The sequence below is a fragment of the Ricinus communis genome, chromosome 5, assembly GCF_019578655.1.
Source record: "Ricinus communis isolate WT05 ecotype wild-type chromosome 5, ASM1957865v1, whole genome shotgun sequence".
In the NCBI taxonomy this organism is placed as follows: domain Eukaryota; kingdom Viridiplantae; phylum Streptophyta; class Magnoliopsida; order Malpighiales; family Euphorbiaceae; genus Ricinus; species Ricinus communis.
Window position 1 is genome coordinate 8,056,987 of NC_063260.1, and position 20,212 is coordinate 8,077,198.

The 20,212-nt window shown below is 29.0% G+C and overlaps 1 protein-coding gene across 2 annotated transcripts; it reads right to left on the minus strand.

The window, feature by feature from the left end:
• Positions 1 to 186: 186 nt before the first annotated feature.
• On the minus strand, positions 187 to 4,355 carry LOC8278104 (golgin subfamily A member 6-like protein 22). 2 transcript variants are annotated; one of them, XM_025159931.2, is made up of 5 exons: positions 3,704 to 4,353; positions 2,352 to 3,616; positions 1,034 to 1,447; positions 708 to 946; positions 187 to 602 (listed from the first exon to the last, which is right to left on the minus strand). In XM_025159931.2, exons 1-5 carry the CDS (start codon positions 3,820 to 3,822, stop codon positions 345 to 347), a joined length of 2,295 nt encoding a protein of 764 aa, XP_025015699.1. In that variant the 5' UTR covers positions 3,823 to 4,353; the 3' UTR covers positions 187 to 344. The 2 variants fall into 2 exon arrangements, with proteins under 2 accessions (XP_025015699.1, XP_015583798.1); XM_015728312.3 differs by lacking the exon at positions 1,034 to 1,447 and having other exon boundaries at positions 3,704 to 4,355.
• Between the last annotated feature and the right edge of the window lie 15,857 nt (positions 4,356 to 20,212).

Genomic DNA, 20,212 nt, shown 5'->3' on the forward strand with positions numbered 1-20,212 from the left:
TGGTAAGTACAAGAAAAAATTGTTACAAGGTCGAAATTTATAGTCTATATCTTAATATTTAAACACAATATTACCCATTTAAAAGTCCTTAGAAACGTGAAAATATGCAAGTGGTTATCTGAGTGCACATATTTGAGTCTCATTGTCCATCAATTTATATGGAAAAAGAAATAAATCCCTCAGAAATAATATTCAGCATCAATCTGCCTCTTCTTCTTGCAAAGGATTAGTCTACAACTGTAATAATTTTCTAAAAATTCTATCAAAATTCCCTCTGTATAACAAGAATTTAAGGTATGGAAGACGATTTAGTGCGACATTACAAGAGAGCTACATGCCTATCATCAACAGGGGAAGAGCAAAAAAGATGGTTCTACATGTATCTTCCTGCTAACAAAATTGATCTTGTCCAATTTGTTGCTACACCATATCAGCTGATCTGTCGTTATCTTGGACATATTCAGGACCCTTGACACTAACTTCATATCAACCTGAGAGAAGAAATAAAGCACTTGATCTGAACTACTTTCTTCTTGATTCTTTTGGAATTTCTTTAATATACAATTTCCACTCCTCAGCTTTTCCTTGAGCTTCTTCTCCTTCTGCATTCGTTCAAAGAAGAAAAAAAGAAAGCAAAGGGAACTTGAATATCATTGTTCATCATATGCTTGCAGTGCGCTTTTTGAGAATATGGATGGAAAACTAACCTTTTGCAGACTTGTTCGCACTTCTGTCAAAAGCTCTAATTCAGTAGGGTCTTGAGGTTCAATCTGAGTTCCTCTTCGACTCTTCTGAATCACAGTGTGTGCATCTTTATCAGCTCGAACAAATCGCCAGAAAATTCGTATTGATTCTTCCATTATTTCTACTAGTTTATCACTTGTAATTGCATTGTCATCATCCTTTGCAGCAATTCTTCTTGCCCGTTTATCTTTTATGCTGTCTTCTGCAGAACAGTTGAGCTTTATGTCAGTCATTATCTCTTTTAACTTTTTGCTGCTAAATCAAGAAATAAGCATTTATATGTTCCGACCTCTTATGACAGGAACCTGAAGGAGACTACGCAGAACGCAACGGTTTTTTACATAATTTTGTACTCTTGGACCTTCGAAAGGTTCATTTTCTATAAATCTCTGCATAAGAACCTGAAACTGCTGAAATTCGCCAGCAACTTCATTGTAACAACGAATCCCATAAGGGTCAGAATCCCATATCTCTAGCGCCTTCTCATATTGCCAATGAAGGATTTCCCATGAAAGGCACATCTGACCAACATAAATCATTTCCAAATCGCTATGTAATTCTTTAATAAAGCTCATCATTGGATCAGAACTGGATTTTTTGCGCTTGCCTAGCAGGAATTTCTGTGAAAGAAGGGATGTCAATGCTGGAGTTGAGACTTTATTGCTCGAAAGAGATTTAAGTGGATCCTTCGATTGAAGAAAGCCTAAAGTCATTGTCATCCCGCACAAAAATGATAAGTAATAATCAAAGCAGTGACTGTAATTAGCTAACCATACTCTAACCGTAGCTCCAAAATCATTTCATCAGCCATGAACATGCTTAGCCCTTTTTTTTTTTTTTTTCTCAACTATCCTTTTCTCCTATTAAAAATGAACAAATACATATTTAGTTTCAGCTTGTGCAAGATCTCAACTTCGAGTCTCATTCTCCTCATTTGTAACTCAAAAAAGAAAAAGAATGGAGGATTGGTTTAGATGACCAAGAGGATCAAGAGGTAAAGCCATTCTATAATAAGATAAGATGTTTATGCATCCAAACTGAAAGTTAGAGGTAGGTAGGATAGCATTAACGATAATGATATATGCGCCTTCAACTAACTACTAAAATATGGATTTAGGCACAAGAGAAAATTGGGTTAGCTCCAGATGCACAATTTTGATGCCTATTAAATAATCTAACTGATAGAATATTGTATTCCGTCATTCGTCATGCCTTTGCAAAACGTGGGGTGCCTTGTGGCACTCTAGACGCCCTTTCAGTCGTGTATCCTAATCACATATTTGTCTAATGTATGCAAGTCTAGATGGCCAAAGAAAGAACGTTGGTCATCATAGTAGAAAACGTAAGTTTCCTTCCACCTCCTACTTGTGTGTGATTATTACTCTATTCGCGAATTCATGCTTATGTTTAACCAAACTAACTAGATTTGGTGGGACCTTTCTCCTAACTTTTGAAGGACTAGAGAAGGTAGGTTGTGTCATAGATTGAAAGGATTTTATCCGTAATTGTTCTGTTCATCTTTGTAACATGGTTTTGAATAAATCTCAAAGACTTGAGAAGAAAGTAAATGAATGATCAGACATTTGCAGGAATTAAAGGAAACTTACCCAATGCATACATCTTCTGGTAATTCAAGATATCGAATTTCCGCATTCGTTCTCTGTAACTCTTGTAGAACTTGTGAAGCTCGCCCATTCTGTCTTCACGCTGGAACTTCTCATCAATCTTCCATGGCTTCAAGTCTTCCATTATTTTCGGAGACTCATCTTCTTCTAAGATCGTTGGCAGACCAGTAGCTCTGACCTTTTTCAGCTCCATTTTGAGCTGTTCTATCAACTCTTGATGTTCCCACAAACTTTCTAATCCATTTGAATCCTCAGCGTCCCATGCTGATGAATCCTGCGAACCAGACTTCTCAGAATCATCCAAACACTCCTTAGTTTCCTTATCATTGCGATTTGCTTCTTCCTGTTCTAAGTTGTCGTTACCTTGAACATCTTTTTCATCTGAATTCTGCATATTGGAATCTTCTAGATTCTTAAGCTCTTCTAATATATCACTGTCTTCCTCATCAAAATCATCAGGGTCATACCCAGAACTACAATTCTGCAAATTATATATATCATCCAGCTCCATCTCTTCTTCCTCAGTTAGTTCTTCTGCTAACTCTCTTTCCGTACCTTTCAGTGTAACAAATTCAAAGGCATCTTCAAAATTCTTATCCGACAAGAAGCCTTCCCTTATTGAAGGGACAAAACGATTTATAACCTCATGGCTTGAAGTGATGGAATCAGAATCAGAATCAGTATCATAAGGAGCAACAAAGTCCTTCTCTGATAGAAACTTATCATCATCTCTTGAAACTTGATGATCACTCCATGCATTGTTCTTCTCCTCATTAATTGCCATTCCATTTCCCAAATTAGACCCTTCAACGCTTGTTTCAGCCTCAAGCTTCTCTGTCACCTCTTCTTTACTCTCCTCATAAATAAATTCTGTTTCTGCTTTTTCCTCAGGTAAAATTCTATCATCGATAACCTCTTTATTATTGGCAACAGAATCAGCATATAATTCTTTCACTGTAAGGCTATAAACCTCTGGCTTCTCCAAGTAGAGACTAGAACCTTTACTAGACAAGACTGCATACTTATTTGTGGTTGCAGTGGATACAGAATTTGAAACAAATGGCTTATGATTCTCACCATATGTCTGATACTGAAATTTGAAAAAGAATTGCGGTGTTTCTTCTTCCTCTTCTTCTTCTTCTTTCGCCAGAACATCATTTTCTTTTGTATCCTCAAATTCAGTAACATTAGCTTCTTGCTCTGTACAACTCAAGTCGTTTCTTTGAGAAAAGTCATCGTCTTTAACTCTGACAATTAAATAATTGAAATAGTTATTAATCTTGATAAATTAACGAAAAAAGTTTTAAAAAGAACAAAGAGATATAGTCCTGTACCTGCATATAGCTCCACTGAGGAAATGAAACAGAGCGAGAAACAGGGTAGAAACAGAGACCCAGAAAGAATCAACACAAAAAACCAATTTCTTACGGAGAAACACATTAACAGAACCCATGATCAATAATATGAAATGAGTATTGAGCAAAAATTGATTCGGGTAGCCATGAATTTAACCCATAAATCTTTCTTTTCCAAAGTTGAAGCAAAAACAGAGCAGTCATATAAACCCTTGATATCTAGTTTGAAAATATCAAAATAAAGAATCGACTTTTCACCTGCAGGAATAAGAAAAAAATAAGAGAAAATGTCAAAATCAGAGTCTTGTGCATGGTACTCTGATTCAGAGAAGTTGAAATCTGACCTAAATTGGGAGAGATTAAACAGAGTGGGGAGAGGGATAATTGTTAGGCAAGAACTGAGGCGAGAAAAGAACATATCAGCAAACTGAATTTATTTATTTAAAATTATATGTTTTATTATTTGGGTTGAGATTGCTTAGAGCCTTGGGATTCTCGAGACCGTTATGTGAATTGGAATTAGGGAAAGATTTTGTGTTCAGTTGAAGTGTCTGTTTTGTCTTGTGGTTTGTATTGTATGCAAATATTAAAAGGAAGAGAGAAGACTGAATTGGGTTAAATTGAAGTTCTACGTCTTCAATTTTCAACATTGTGTTTTTGTTTAAAATTAAGAGTGGGTTGAAAAGTTTAGGTCGGTTTAAGATTATTGGTCCAAAGAACTTGCAACTTGGGCTCTGTTTGTCTCCGGAAAATTAACTTGTTTTGGAGAAAACTGCTGTCTCCAGAAAATAATGAATCTCTCTGTTTATTTTATATTTTTGAGTTATTCTTTTAAAAAAAAAAAAAATTAAATACAGTAAGCATTTTAATGTTTATCAAAATTTTATAATTTTTCTCAAAAAAAAATTTTATTTTCAATTTAATTATAAATATAAAAATAATTAACTAATTAATTAATCTATAAATTTTTACATTAAAAGAATGAATATGAATGACCTGTATGTTTATATTGTTTTATATAGTCAATCTTGTCTAAGTTTGTAGGATCCGGAAAATAACTTTATTTTTTAATTGAGAAGTTATTTTCTTTCAAAATTTCTTTCATTAGAAAAATATCCAATATACCAAACACCAAAAAATATGAAATATATTATTTTGTTGAACGTTCTGTGAAAACGAAATGAGGCCTTGAATTGATGATGTTTTACTTCTTCTTTTTTATCAGGAAATGTTTTACTGGATATTTGGGAAAATAAATGGAGCTTTGCAGAATGTTTTGGAGCTTCGAACTGGGGAAGAATAGGAATGGAAGCCTAGTTCGATGGCAGTGGGTGGGTGGGAATTTGCTGAACAGAGGGGGTGTGACCAATTAGTTTGTGAACAAGAAAAGAAAGTTGACAATTTGAAGAAAGAAGGAAATAAACAGGAAAGGAGGAGACAGAGGAAGGAGCAAGGCAAAGTTCCCAATGGAAACTCAGTGACCCAATATTTTCCATTCTACAACTTACCTACTACGTTCTTTCATTATATAAATAGTGAATTTTTCATGCATAAAGCATATATAAGAATACAATTTAATCATGGGTAAAAATAAAAATAAATATAATACATAGATATAAAAAAGTTTATACTGATATTAGGACTCAATTGAATTTGTAAGTCAATGTACTATAATGCTAAAGAGTTAACATTTTTATATGATTCATCGATAGAAAATAAATATTTATTATTATGGATTACCTATTTCATATAAACCTAATTAAACTATTAAATGCATGCAAATTAGGAATTAAGATTGACTTAAATCCACAGATATAGAAAGAAGATAGCAAAAGTAACTTTTTCCATGTCCATGTACATATAGAGTATTAATAATTCAAGGTTGAAAAATACCATACTTTGTCGTCAATGCAACCGTGCAAAGACAAAAATGAAAATTAAAGTATTGTACGCGTGGATAGAACAACAATTGTGGGATCAGGGGAGCAGCACAAGTTGAATTGAGTGTCCAAATCTTCTTCTTTTTTTTTTTTAATTAAAGATTTCAGAAAGTTAAAATAAAAAATTCTAAATAAAATATAGAAAACATTTTATGAATTTTAAATTTACATAATTTCTTTTTTTAAATAGGGACCTAAACATTATAAACTTCTTTTTTTTTTAAGGGCTCCTTGGTTTTGCCCTTGTGTGATTCGCTTGAATCTAATGTCCTAATGTAATATTAGAGTGAAACCATTTCAAGTGTGGGTACTATATTTTAGATTTAGTTAAATTTTAAAGAAAATTATTATTATTATTTGGTCGGTTCAAAATTTTTTAAACTTACATAAGTTTTAAATTTTTATATATGAAGTATGTGCAGAATATTATTTTATTTAAGAACTATTTATTTTAACTGAAGCAGCATAAGAAAAAACCTTTTTCAAAAGTAAGTTCAATCAGCCTTGTTTTAACCAAAGATGATCAGATCTATTTGAGGTAAACATAACCTAAGTTAAGAAAATAAGGTGATAATGGGTTTTCAATTTTTGCAAGGAAGACTAATTAAAATTCTAATATAGTAAGTACCTGGAAAGATAATATTAAGGAAATTAAATGAAAGTATATTAATAAAAAAGAAAATTAAGAGATGGGTTAGGATAATTTTTTGGTTAGTGCTTTCTTCTCTGATTGATACAATTAATTAGGTTTAGGCCAGCTTAACTTTTCAAGCACATTCAAGGGGCACTATTTTTCTTGGGAAAAAAAAAAGAAAGAAAAGGAGGCACTACTTTAATTTTATAATTATGTTAAATGACCTTAATATCAATTTTTCAAGCCAATTTAACTTTTGGTCTCTATCAATACTCAACGGATGTTAATTTAAGAACAATGAAACGATTGAGCTTTTAGGAAATGTGAAAGGCTGTTTTATTATTTTAGGTAACATATTTGTATCAAATTTAACATTTAAAAACACGATTTGCCATTTTTGAAGCCTTATTCGATTTTAACTCCACTCAGTAGCTAGAGTTATTTTAGGAAAAGTATAAACTTATTTGTATGTGGAATTTTATATTTCCTCTTCTTTTGCGATTCCATAAAATTTTAAGAAAAAATAAGTTAAAAATTATAACGCCGGATTCGATGCGGTTTTAAAATGATTATATATTTAATTAATGATAATTCATATTAGAAAAATAGGATAATTATTCAATAAGGATAAATTGCATCAAAAAAATGGTTAATATGTTATGCTTATATTATTAAATTTTATATAAGAAATATTTAGTTGTTCTTTTTTAAGAATTTATTAGAGTACCATTTTGACATTTTGTCATTATAAATTTAATTTTTAATTATAAATTATTAATTAATATTATTTTAAATAATTTATTTATTTTATATATTTTTATAAATATAAATTATTAATTAAAAATTATATATAATTTTTAATTATTTATATAAATTAAAATTTTATAGTTATCAAGTACTATTGATTAAATTTTAAAAATAGATAAAAGTTCTAACAAATAAAAATAAAATTCAATTAATTAATAATTAAGTCCTATATAATTATTAATCTAATTTAATTATATTAATAATTATTGAAAATAAATAATATTAATATTTATAGATTTATATGGTAATGTATGTTTATATATTTTTTATTTTAATAATGTATTAATAAATTTATAAATATAATAAATCAAGTACAGCACACATACATAAAAGTTAGCCAATTAAAAAAAAAATGTCCAATTACTAAAAATTAAATTGCAAATGCTCAAGTAGAAAAGAAACAAATAGTAATTAGATGAATGTTGAATTACCATTGTTTAGAAAGAGAAAAAAAAGTTACTGTTGCAATTAGGACAAAGCCGAAAAAGGTCCAATAATAGAATGAGAATGTGTATCATATTCTGCTCACTACTTTTTTTCTTTTTTCCTGGAAATATCAAAACATTAACATATTTTTGGCTTTTCCCTTTTTCTTACCAACTTAAGCTATGGAAAATTGAAATTTATAACCGTGTTAATGAAACAAATGCGGTACCGCATTTCCTCAAAAATTCAACCTAAGAGCTGCAAATGGAGACTTTAGAAGCCAAAAATCAAGACCATAGAATTGCAGTAGTGCATTATGACACCAGCAGACACACAAAGTGCCAAGCTTTTTTTTATTTTTATTTTATTTTCCTGTTGTTGATTACTAATAAAACTGTTTCGATGCATGTTGATTTTATATATCAAATTAATAAATATATTTATTAATTTTAAATAATAAATTATATAATTATTTAATATTAAAATATTAAAATTTTAAATATATATTATTGTAATGCGTACATTAAATTAAAATAAAATTATTTAAAAAAAATAGATTTTGCTTGAAAAGATATGCGTGAAGAGGGAAAAAGAAGTTGAGAAATATTGAGATTACCATGGATTTTAGAACCTTAAGTCCCACGTAAAATCATGTTATGCTTTCCTTGTCCATAATATGATCTCTGTTTGTTAACGACACAAATTTACGAAAACACAATAGAAAAGACAAACTGCAGGCTAATGAATGTTTAACAATTCAGTTCAATAAAAAAAAAACTAACAGCTACTCTGATTGGTTCCATGTTTTAAAATCGAAAATTTGGTTCAAATCCAGGTTTTAACTTTTTGTGGTTAAGTAGGTTGGTTCCATATCTTTCCATTTATCAAAACAATTTAAAATTTAATGATTGAGAATATTTCATTAGAATAATCGAATCAACAGTCCAACTCAATGGCGGAACCCGACCCACCTCTAGCTTTCTAGATTTTTTTTTAGCTCCGTATAATTATTTATTTATTTTTAGCTTTAGATAAAGATATTACATTTTATTTTGTAATCTTTTTTACATTCTTTTGAATAAGTACGACGTCTTATTTATTTATTTTAAATAAATTTTTAAATTTTTTATTGATCTACTTCGAATAGTTAAAACTCAAAATAGATATGATGTCTTATTTATTTTTTTAAATAAATTCTTAAATTCATCATTGGTCTGACTCGAATAGTTAAATTAAATCCGTCATTAATCTAACTCGAATAGTTAAATTAGTAATAAATTATTTATAAATTTCATTACTAATTTGATTTTTAAATTCTAAAAAGACTTAATAGCTGAGATATTTTATTATTTTTTTTTTATTTGTTTTGATATTATAAATTATATATATATACATAAAACATTTTGGGCCTATCTCAAAATTGTATGATTTCAATACCTTAAGAAACAATCAATCATCTTACTTCCATATGCACAACATCAAACCAGTTATTTAATGGAGTAATACAAAAACATCTTATTCAATCATATGTATTATATCTTGATACAAATCGGATAGTCTTATATATAATAGAGGCAATATTAACTATGTCGGCCCAAACGCGATTTCGTGACAAGAAAGAATGAAAAAAGAAAAAATAAATAAATAAATAAAAGAGTAAAATTTAATAATAGAAAACTAAACTACAAAAATCGTAAAAGTAATGGAAGAAAAAGAAAATGGAAGTTTCTTAAAAGAAGTGTTGTGTTGTTACATAGAATAGGAAGAGTCTAATATACATTTTGGGTTTTGCAATTCTGATTGCCTGAGATTGAGACCAGGCGTCTTTTGTTATGTTTTGTAGTGGTAGAAGAAGGAAACTTTGCCACACATACCACTTCTCCAATTATGACCTTTCTCAATACCTAAGAAAATCATGCCCTTACCCCCTCCCTCTCTATTTTTCATCTTAAACACAAAAGATTTCAATTTTTTTATTTATTTTATTAAAATTTTATTTTTTTATTTTTATTAAAGATCTAAATAAAAATAAATATAAATATAAATATTCAATAGAGCAAATAAAATTTCATAAAATATATGTAAAAGATTCTTAATAACACCAAAAATAAAAGTATAAGAGCTCCATAAAAAAATAAAAATTCAATAAAGTCAATAAAATTCATTAAGAAATTTAAGGACACGAGTAACGGATTTTGCTTATTTTTCTTAAGTTTAATGTTTTTCAAAAAGTATGATTCAGCATTTGAGTAGTGTAAAAAAAAAAAAACAAAAACAAAATCAGAAACAAAAATTGGTCATAAAATTATTTTCTTTAACGTAGTTGACTAGGAATTTAAACTCGTTTGAATATGGTTAATTATGGAATGCTTAACTTACATCTAAGACCACTTCTAAATGGCAAGGACCATTTAATGGGCTGTTGAATTAGTGAAATTGTTATTTATTCTATGTGTTAAAAGTAAATATACATATAAAATAAATTTATATATTAAGGAAATTTAGATATAAAAAATTTAACAAAAAAAATATATTTAAAGTTTTTATGGATGTCGTTACAGCTTATTTATATGGATCACTTTATAATGACTAAAAATGCCAGAAGCATGTAGCTCAAAAACACGAGAAATGTATTCAATTAAACTATAAAAAATTTTATACGGATTAAAATAATCTGGATGAATGTGGTATAATCGTCTAAATAAATATATTTTGAATGAATGATATACTAACAATTCAATTTTTTTATATATTTTTGTTAAGAAAATAAATTCTAATTTTACTATAATTGCAATTTATATTGATGATTTAAATATTATTAGAACTCCTGAAGAGTTGACAGATACAATAAATTTTTTAAAAAATAAATTTGAAATAAAAGATTTAGAATTAAAAATGAGTTTGAGATAAAAGATTTAGAGTGAACAAAATTTTATCTCGGTCAGCAAATCAAACATTTATTTGGAGAAATTTTTATTCATCATTGAACTTATGTTAAAAAGATATTAAAATGTTTTAATTTGGATAAATCTTATTCAATAAGTTCTCCTATGAATGTTAGACAATTGGAAGTGAAAAAAGACCTTTTTCGTGATCGGAAAGATGGTGAAGAAATACTTGGTTCAGAAGTACTATATCTTAGTACTATTGAAGCATTAATGCATCTTGCTAATTATATAAGATCTGATATAGGATTTTTCTGTGAATTTGCTTGCAATATATATTTCCTCACCAACTCGAAGACATTGGAATAGTGTGAAATAAGTTTTCTATTATCTACGTGGTACATTAAAATATAGATTTATTTTATTCACAAGACTCGAAGTCAAAATTAATTGGATATGCAGATACTTAATATTTATCTAATCTATGTAAAATTCGATCACATACGAGTTATTATTTACATATGGTGACACTGTTATATCTTGCGTTCTATTAAACAAACTATAACTGCCACATCATCTAATAATGCTAAATTAAAAGAATACATATGGTTGAGATATATAACCCAACATATTAAAAAAATATGTTATCTCCCATTTAATAAAAGAAGTCCAATGGTGCTATATGAAGATAATGTTGCTTGTACAGCATAACTAAAGGAGGATATATTAAAGGAGATAGAACTAAATACATTTCACCAAAATTCTTTTCTACACATAAACTTCAAAAGCAAAGAGTTTTAGATATTCATCAAATTCGATCTATTGATAATTTGACAGAGTTGTTTACAAAAGCACTTCCTACAACAACATTTAAGAAGCTGGTAAATAAAATTGGCATTCATAGATTAAAAGATTCTTGTTAGAAGTCATATTTTCATGCGGAAGATTATTTGATGCATTGTACTCTCTTTTTCTTAACTTAGATTTTGTCCAATTGAGTTTTTCTAGTAAGATTTTTAACGAGGTAGTGTTCCACACAAACTTTTACATGAATAATGTACTCTTTTTTTCTTCACTAAATTTTTGTTCTCATAGAGTTTTATTTTAAGATTTTAACGAGACATATTCATTGTAATAGACATCCAAGAGAGAGTGTTATGATAATATTAAAATATTTGAGTTATATTGGTGTCTATTATTATGTCTATGAATAGATTTTTTTATATAAATAGAGCTCTATCTCTATAATCCTTTACACCTATAAATATGTGTTATAATCAATTGAATGATATACACATATATACACGCGCGCGCGCGCACGCACACACACATATATATTATTATCTCTTCTCTCTTTATTTTCTTTGTTCTTATTTTTTATTTTATAATACTCTATATTTTTCTTATTAATCTTTATTTGACAGTATATACATGTTAAAAAAATTTAAATATAAAAGAATAATAAATATATATATATATATTAATTTTTATGTTTTGTAAAAGAAAGCGAATATAAGTTTATTTCAAGAACAATATGGAGAAGGGGGAATTGGAATTCCTAGTATTTGATTTGCTAGTACTTGATTTGCTACATATCACTCTTTATAAATGGGAATCACTTTATTTTTTTTTTCCTTTTGCGGAATAAACATACTATCCCTTTAATAATCAACTCATACTAATAAGAAATTATTTAAATAATGAAAGTTTATTATAGAGCGTTTAAATTAATAAAATATAATAAAATAAAATTATAAAAATATCTTTTATAAATAAATAATTATAAATATTAAAATGATAGTTTTTAGACTATTTTAATAAATAAATAATATAAAACATTTTTTATAGAATTAATAACTATAAAATTAATGCAAATAATAATTATAAAAAGAAGTTATGATGGCACAAATATTTCAATGGGAAAAACAAATTATAAAATTACTTTGTTACATATAAAATAAATTGATATTATAAAACAACTATATAAATATAAAAATAAAATAAAATAAGATAATCTATGAAAATAAATAGCTTATTTGTAAGACAAATATACTCAAGTATTAAACGAAATTACCGTTTTAAAAAGATAAATATTCTAAAAAAAGTACAGAATAAGAATTTTCCAATGTAGAAATTAAATTTATAAATATTTAGAATTCTTAGAAATCTAACTAAGATTGAAATTATAACATCAGATAATTAATAAATTGAATAATTGTTAGATGTATATAAAAATCACGTATCTTAGTTTTTATTTTTCACTTATTTATTAATATTTAAAAAATTTATATTGATTCTCTTTCCAGTATGTATTTGTAATGAGCAAGGAATAACTTATGCAATAAATTTTATATATATATATATATATATATATATATATATTATTGTCACGACTCCGCGACTAGGAATGGGTAGGCTTAAGGCCACCGAAACCCGTAGTAAGCTGACACTCACTGATTTAAACAAATCTCATCTCAAATTAATATTATTAAAACCACAAATTATCTTAATAGCTACATTCTACATAAATACTTGATGCGCGGGAAAAACTAGGGCGAGACCAAACTCGGAAAATTTACAAACTGATACATTTACTATTACTACCGCGGAGAATCTAAGATTTACCAATTTACATACCAAATCAAATACATCACCCGATGATGAAGGAGTCGGATTCTTGAATAAGAGTCATGGGAGAACTAACGGTCACGAATCTGAAAAACATAAATGGAGGTATGGGTCTAGAGTGAGTTAAAATCAAATAATCTAGGGACTATTGCTTCTTCTCATAAAACATAGATTATTCAAATCATACTATAATCATACCCTACTATTTCCTTCACATAAAATATTAATCATTCGAATCAAAATATCAACCATGCACGTAAATACAAATCACATTATAATCAAATACCATAATAAATAAATAAATAAAAATATATATTTACTTTTAAGGGACGAGTGGCTCGGTAGAACCCTAAACCCCAAAATCTAGTAGCCATTCGGCTCTCTTAATCTAATAAGACTGGCGCCCAGAGAGCAAGCTCGATCAGGGTCCTTACCTCCAACCTGAACACTTGAATTCCAAATAAGCCGGCGCCCAGAGAGCATCGCTCGATCAGGGACCTTAACTCCGGCAATCAACTGAACTCAGCCTAGAGAGCAAGCTCGATCAGGGCAAACAAATCCATAATAACCTTATGTCCATGATCATTACCGGTGCGCACGCGGTCCTGATGTAACCCATCAGGCAGCATGTTCTACAAGCCACATTTCCCAATTCGCAATCATCACATATAATAAATATCATTATCTGATGAACTCAACCAACACATATCGAAATAAAGATTAAAGATTTAAGGTAAAACAACGTGCAATTTGTGAGGGAAAAAATAATAACGCTTATCTTATTATAACATACTAATAATAATATTTATATTATTTCAAATATTAATAATCAAGTGAAATCATTTATCTTGCGATACTAATAATCATATTAAGCACAAATTCTAAATAGCATATTAAAATCAGACTAGCAATAGCGCAAAGATTAAATGACTTTAACTCACAGGATTGCCTCGGTAGGAGCGAGCCGAACAGACAGATCATCTAATCACGGAAAACAATTTATCAAAACGCTGAAACAATCGATCTTTAATCCTAGGTCTAGACTCCTAGGACTGACTGTCTAAGAATCTCGACTCGGGAGAATTCTACCGAAAATCCGGCAGAACCTCCCCTATAACACGAACACTACCCCCCGTAAAAATGGGTCCAAGACCTGCCAAAAAAACACTCCAAATATCCAACAATTTAAACAACGGGAGTCGGGTCCCCAAACTTCACTATTTCCGACTCGCCCACAAAGACAAAATACGACTATGGCAGCTAACCGGACAATTATTTATGACTCACAAAAATCATCAAATACTCAATATAAACCATTAGACACAATTAAACCAAGAATTCCAAAATTAACTGGCCAAAGATAATTACCGAGACGCTCGGTCGCTCGGTCGACTCGCCTCCAGCCGCCGGAGTCCGATCGACGATCCGAACACACCATCGGACTCACAACGACGCGCTGATGACGATCCCCACTTCCGATTTTTCGATCTGACACCCGATCATCCGGAGAAATTTACGGACGATCTCGACCGTCGATTTGCAAATGAAGCCCGATCGCCCGCGAAGCCGGTGCCATCGCGAAGCTTGAGATGAGGAGAGTCGGGATCGCCCTCCGATCGTCCATCCTCCGGCCGGATCTCGCCGGAAAAATCCAAAAACGGCTGCCTCACTTCACGGAACTCTCTCCTCCCGGCCACCAAAACCGACGCCACGCTAAAAGGAAGCTCTCTCAAGGGGAGCCGATCGCCCAGATCGGTAGGAAGGCCAGCCGGAGACGATGCTCGGGCCGGCCACACGTCGCGATTTCCCGCCAGTGCCTCCCGCCACCATCGTGCTCGCCTTCCGAGGTCAGCGCCTCGGCCTCCAGTGTCCGTCCACGCTTCTCCTCCCTTTCTTCTTCTTCCTTCTTTCTTTTCTCTCTCCCCGATTCCATTTCTTTCAATATCGACATTTGACCCCTGAACTTTTCCTTATTGCAATTTGGTCCCTCAACTTTCTTAATTACTTACAATTTCATCCTGCAGAATTTCAATTTAACCCCCAAACTTCTTTTTAGCCTTTCAATTAAGCCCCTAACTATTTAATTTGGGCCAAAACCGAATTACTGAAAATACACAATTACACAAATACCCCTGACCGACATATTTATTTATAAAAATACCAAACTCACAAATTTCCATTAAAACCCCATAAAAATAAAATTATACTTTTAATCCTTATTCCAAAATAATCCTCCAATTAAATCCTATACACAATTAAATTAAATAATCAATTTCCAACTTAAAATTTAATACTACTAATCAATTATAATACCAATTTTCCCAAATTTTTTTTATAAAAACATCCTTTATAATTTCTTCCAAAATTTTCCAATATATAATTTTATTTATATAAATATGCATTTGGGAAAATTTGAATAACCAAAATATAATCATTTATCAAATAGTTTACTTGAATAAAAATAAAGCTAAAATTAACTTAAATAAAAACTCACTATTAAATATATAAAAAAAAATTCCGGGTGTTACAATTATAATGGATGCTAATTTCATTTTCAATTTTAATTCCAATTTTCAGAAATATTCTAGAAAGAGCTAAAAATATCATTTTTACTGTTAAAAGATTTTTCGTTCAAAAGTAATGTTAGTTAGGATTTTATTTCAAAAATATCAAAGATCCACCACGTCTTACACACGTCATGTTAAAGAGCAAAAAATTTGGGTTGGATGACATTCAAATGAATGAAAAATTACAAAAAATTATTTAATTCATTTACATGTTTTCAATTAAAACTCTAAATTAACATTCATTTTTACTATACCATTTCTAACATTAAAAAAACTAACTTTCCATGTGTATAACATGTGACTTATAATATTATGTTAATTATTTATATTAATTTTATTATTCATTAAACTATATATTAATTTTAAAATTATATTATCTATATATATATTTACATGTACTAATATATATATATATACTTCCAACTTTTCTTTTCCGATTTAGAGAGCATTTAGAATAACAAAAGTGTTTTTGTTATTGTGAAATAAAAGCCTTTGTATTTTAATATTGGTATATGTGAGATTTTATCACTTTATAATAAGTGTAAAAAAAATAATTATTTTAATTAATTTTTTTTATAGAAATAACCAAAAAATGATAAATTAGAATATGTTTATATGAAATTATATACAAAATGGTATATATTATAACAAAAAAAATAAAATATATATTTAAAAATATTATGAATCATAAATATTAAGTTACAAATTAACTTTATATGATGTTGAATTTATTAAGAATATAATTTATTATATTTTAAAAAATTAGAGAAAAATGATAAATTCTTTTATTTATTTATTTATAAATATATAGTAAAAAGTATATGTTACATATATATTTAGTATCTTTTACTCAAAATTTAAATTTGTTCAACATATTTTAATTTCAAAATTCTTTTTCTCCAACAACAACGAATAATATACTAGTGTTTATTCAATATAATGAAATATATTCAACTTATATTAATATATATTCCTTATATGTAATATATTTACTACATTTATTTTTAAAAAGTATACAAGCAAAAATTACAGTTAATGGTATACATTTTACATATTTGTGTATATATTCCATATATATTTGGTATACAATTTGTATATAACTGATATATGATTTATTTTACATATATGTCGATTATGCATTAAATTTTTTAAAATGTACAGTAAAAGATATATGTTAAGTATATATTTATAAATTTATAGTATATGTTAGTATTTGATACCTAATTAGTATATGTTTCACATTTTTTGGTATCTAGTAAATATATATTTAGTATATTTATGGTATCTAATTGATAAAAATTTAGTATATCTTGTATATGATGTGCAAAATTCTTAAATTCTTCTAGAATCTTATTATTTAATTTATATAGATAATATATGTACTATTCACATATAACTCTTACAACATAAAAGAATTGAAACAAAAAAAATAAATTAAAAAAATAAATCTTGAAATTTTATGCATGCTAATAAATAAGGAAGGAGGTAGTAGACTATTCCTCAAAGTGCAACTGTGCACTGTATGATAATAATATAAAATAAATAATTAAATGGTCTACAAAACTTATTTAGTGTAATACTTCTAATGATAATAATAAATAAATAAATAAATAATAAAATTATTATAATTATTATGAATAGATCAAGCTTAAAGCATAAAGATAATGAGCTTGATAAAGAAGACCAACAAACAAGGAAGGCCAGGATTGTCAATAGTGGATTGAACTTGCTACAAGGTCCAATAACAAGGTCTAGAGCTAAGAAGTTACAACAAGCCTTAAATGGCTTCTTCCAAGCATGGGCCAACAAAGAAAGTCCATTAAAAGGTCCAAGGTCCACAACTATTGAAGAGCATCAAGATTGGACCTTATACAATCTTATTAATATCCAAATCCAAAGAGAATAAGGTAAGGCCGAAATCCATGGTTCATGAACTTAAAAATAGAATAAATTTTGTTTAGTGAAAGGATATTTTAGTCTTTTCATGTTTAAGTTATCTTTTAAGGTTTTGTTTTAGTCTATAAAAATAAACCCTAGTCGAATTGATTGAGGAATGATAATTAAATTGATGTTTGTTTATTCAATCTTGCTTGAATTCTTGTATTCTTGTTGAATATATTTAACACTTATCAAAGATTTTATCCATCTTTGTTGCGTGCTAGGATTAGGGTTTAAAGGCTTGATTTCCTTTAAGTTATAATTCCTAATTGATCATTCATAATCTGATTTAAAGTTGATCTTAAGGTTTGAATTTAATTTGCTATAGGGTTTGTATGTTAGTGTTATACGGGTTCGTAATTGAAAAAGGGTTCGTATAATTTATTCATATAGGTTCATAACATTTGGTATCAGATTTGGGCTTCCAATTAGATTGCTTATCCTTATTTTCATGTTCTTTCATTAGTTTGTTGTTCTTATTCATTGAGTTTCAAATTTTGGTTTCTATAAAAAAAAGGAAAAGAAAAGGAAAAGAGAAATCTGAAATCTTGAACAAATTATAATATCTTGTTCGCTTTCTTGAAGTTCTTATAGTTGAATCCGAATTTGTGAGTGTTTGATTACTGATTTTTGTTTATGCAAGTAAAGTAGAATGTTTCTAGGCTAAAATCAAGGGAACCCCTATTTTTAGGGGTTATTAGTTGGCAAATGAGGTTAAGATTTGGATTTCTTAATCTAAAAGGGATTTGGATTGATTTTGAGACTGTTTTAAGAGATATAATTAAGGAATACGAATTTGAAAGAGATTAACACCATATATATTCCATTCAAATCAGATTTAATCATTCAAAACCTAATTATTATCCATCTTTATCTTGTTCCTCTCTTACAAGTGTTCTCGGGCATATTTTAAGCAATTCGGCGCACATAAAGCATACTCAATCCTAGAACGAATTTTGTTATTACAATTGATTGCCAAACTAATCTATCATTGGTGATACCCCATTATCCTTTGGATTCACTAACCCCATCCTCTCCAGGTCAAATTCCATCGCTTACTAAGATTTTGGCTACTTTTGTGTTTTCGGTATACTTTTCTTTTATCTTTGAGCTGTTTCAGGTTTATTCTTCATATGTCCTTTGTTCTTTAGTTATTTTCTAGGTGTTTTAAAGTAATATAAGTAGTTTTTGTATTTTTTTATTGCTGGTCACGTTGCTTCTTACCTTTTTATTGTTTCTTTTAATATTAATTTTTGCATCTAGTTGTTTTCTTTCACTTGTCCTTTAATTCCCTTTGAGTTTTTATTCATTGACTTCTGATTTTCTTTCAAAGCGCACCATATACTTGCAATTTCTTCAATATATATGGTTTTGCCTTAATTAAGTGTTTGAATTTTGATTCTAGTGTGTTGCAACGACTGTGATTAGATTTTTTTTGTGGTGTTATTTGATTTAATCATAATACTTGAAAACAAGCTTGAGTGTTGTGAGGTTAACCTGTGAGTGTATTCATTGTTTGTGTGAAATACGAGTAATCATCTTCATTTTTGAGAGCAAACACGTGAGGGAGTGTGTGTGAGGTCCATTAAATTTGTATTTTCTTATATTTTCTAACCCTTGTTGCATGTATGTCATTCGGTTCTAATACTCATGAAGAAACTAGAATAACACATGATGATATTCCATTACCACAAATGCAAGCTAATGAGGGGACACAAAAGAACATTGCAAACCTTAATGACCGAATGGAAAGATTAGAGGTAGAGTTGCACAATAAAACTAAGAAAATTAAAGATGGTATGACTAGAACTTTGGAAGCTAATCAAAAAGCTTTGCGAGAACAATTTGCGGCATTGAATAAAGACATCGGGAATAGGCAAGATGATAGGGCTGAAGTACCAAATATGGGTGTGAATGAATAAAATTTAGGTGTGCACAATCATGGACAGCCCCAACACATGCGACACAATAAGTACAACAATGATATGTGGATCGAAATTTAGGTAGCATCAACTTTATTGTTTCGAACTTTGCTGGTAGAACTGAGCCTCAAGCCTATCTAGAATGGGAGAAAATGGTAAATCTCATATTTGATTGCCATAATTTTTCTGATGAAAAGCAACTGAAGTTAGTGGTTAGCCATTTTACAAAATATGCAATTTTATGGTATGACTAGATAGTAGCGAGTATGAGAAGAAATAGGGAAGAGCCTATCAATAGTTGGGTGGCTTTTAAGTTTGTCATGAAAAGGAGGTTTGTACCTCTGCATCACCAAATGAAGTTGCACTAAAAACTTCAATACTAGAGACAAGGTACAAAAAAACATAAAGGATTATTTCAAGGAGATGGAGATGTTGATGGCTAAATTAGATTTACAGGAAGAGATGGAAGCCAAAATGTCATACTTTCTTAGGGGTATGAATAAGGAGATTGATGATCGCGTTGAGTTACAAAATTATATGGAGATTGATGAGATGGTACACCTTGCTATAAAGGTGGAAAGATAACTGAAAACAAGGCGAAGAGCAAAGAGAAAGTCTAATGTGCCAAGATCATTAAATTAAATAAATAATAAAAATTTAAAATTTAAAATGAGTGAGATTAAAATAATAAATAATAAGTAAATAAAATTAAAATTATGAGGAATGATTTAGAAATATTAT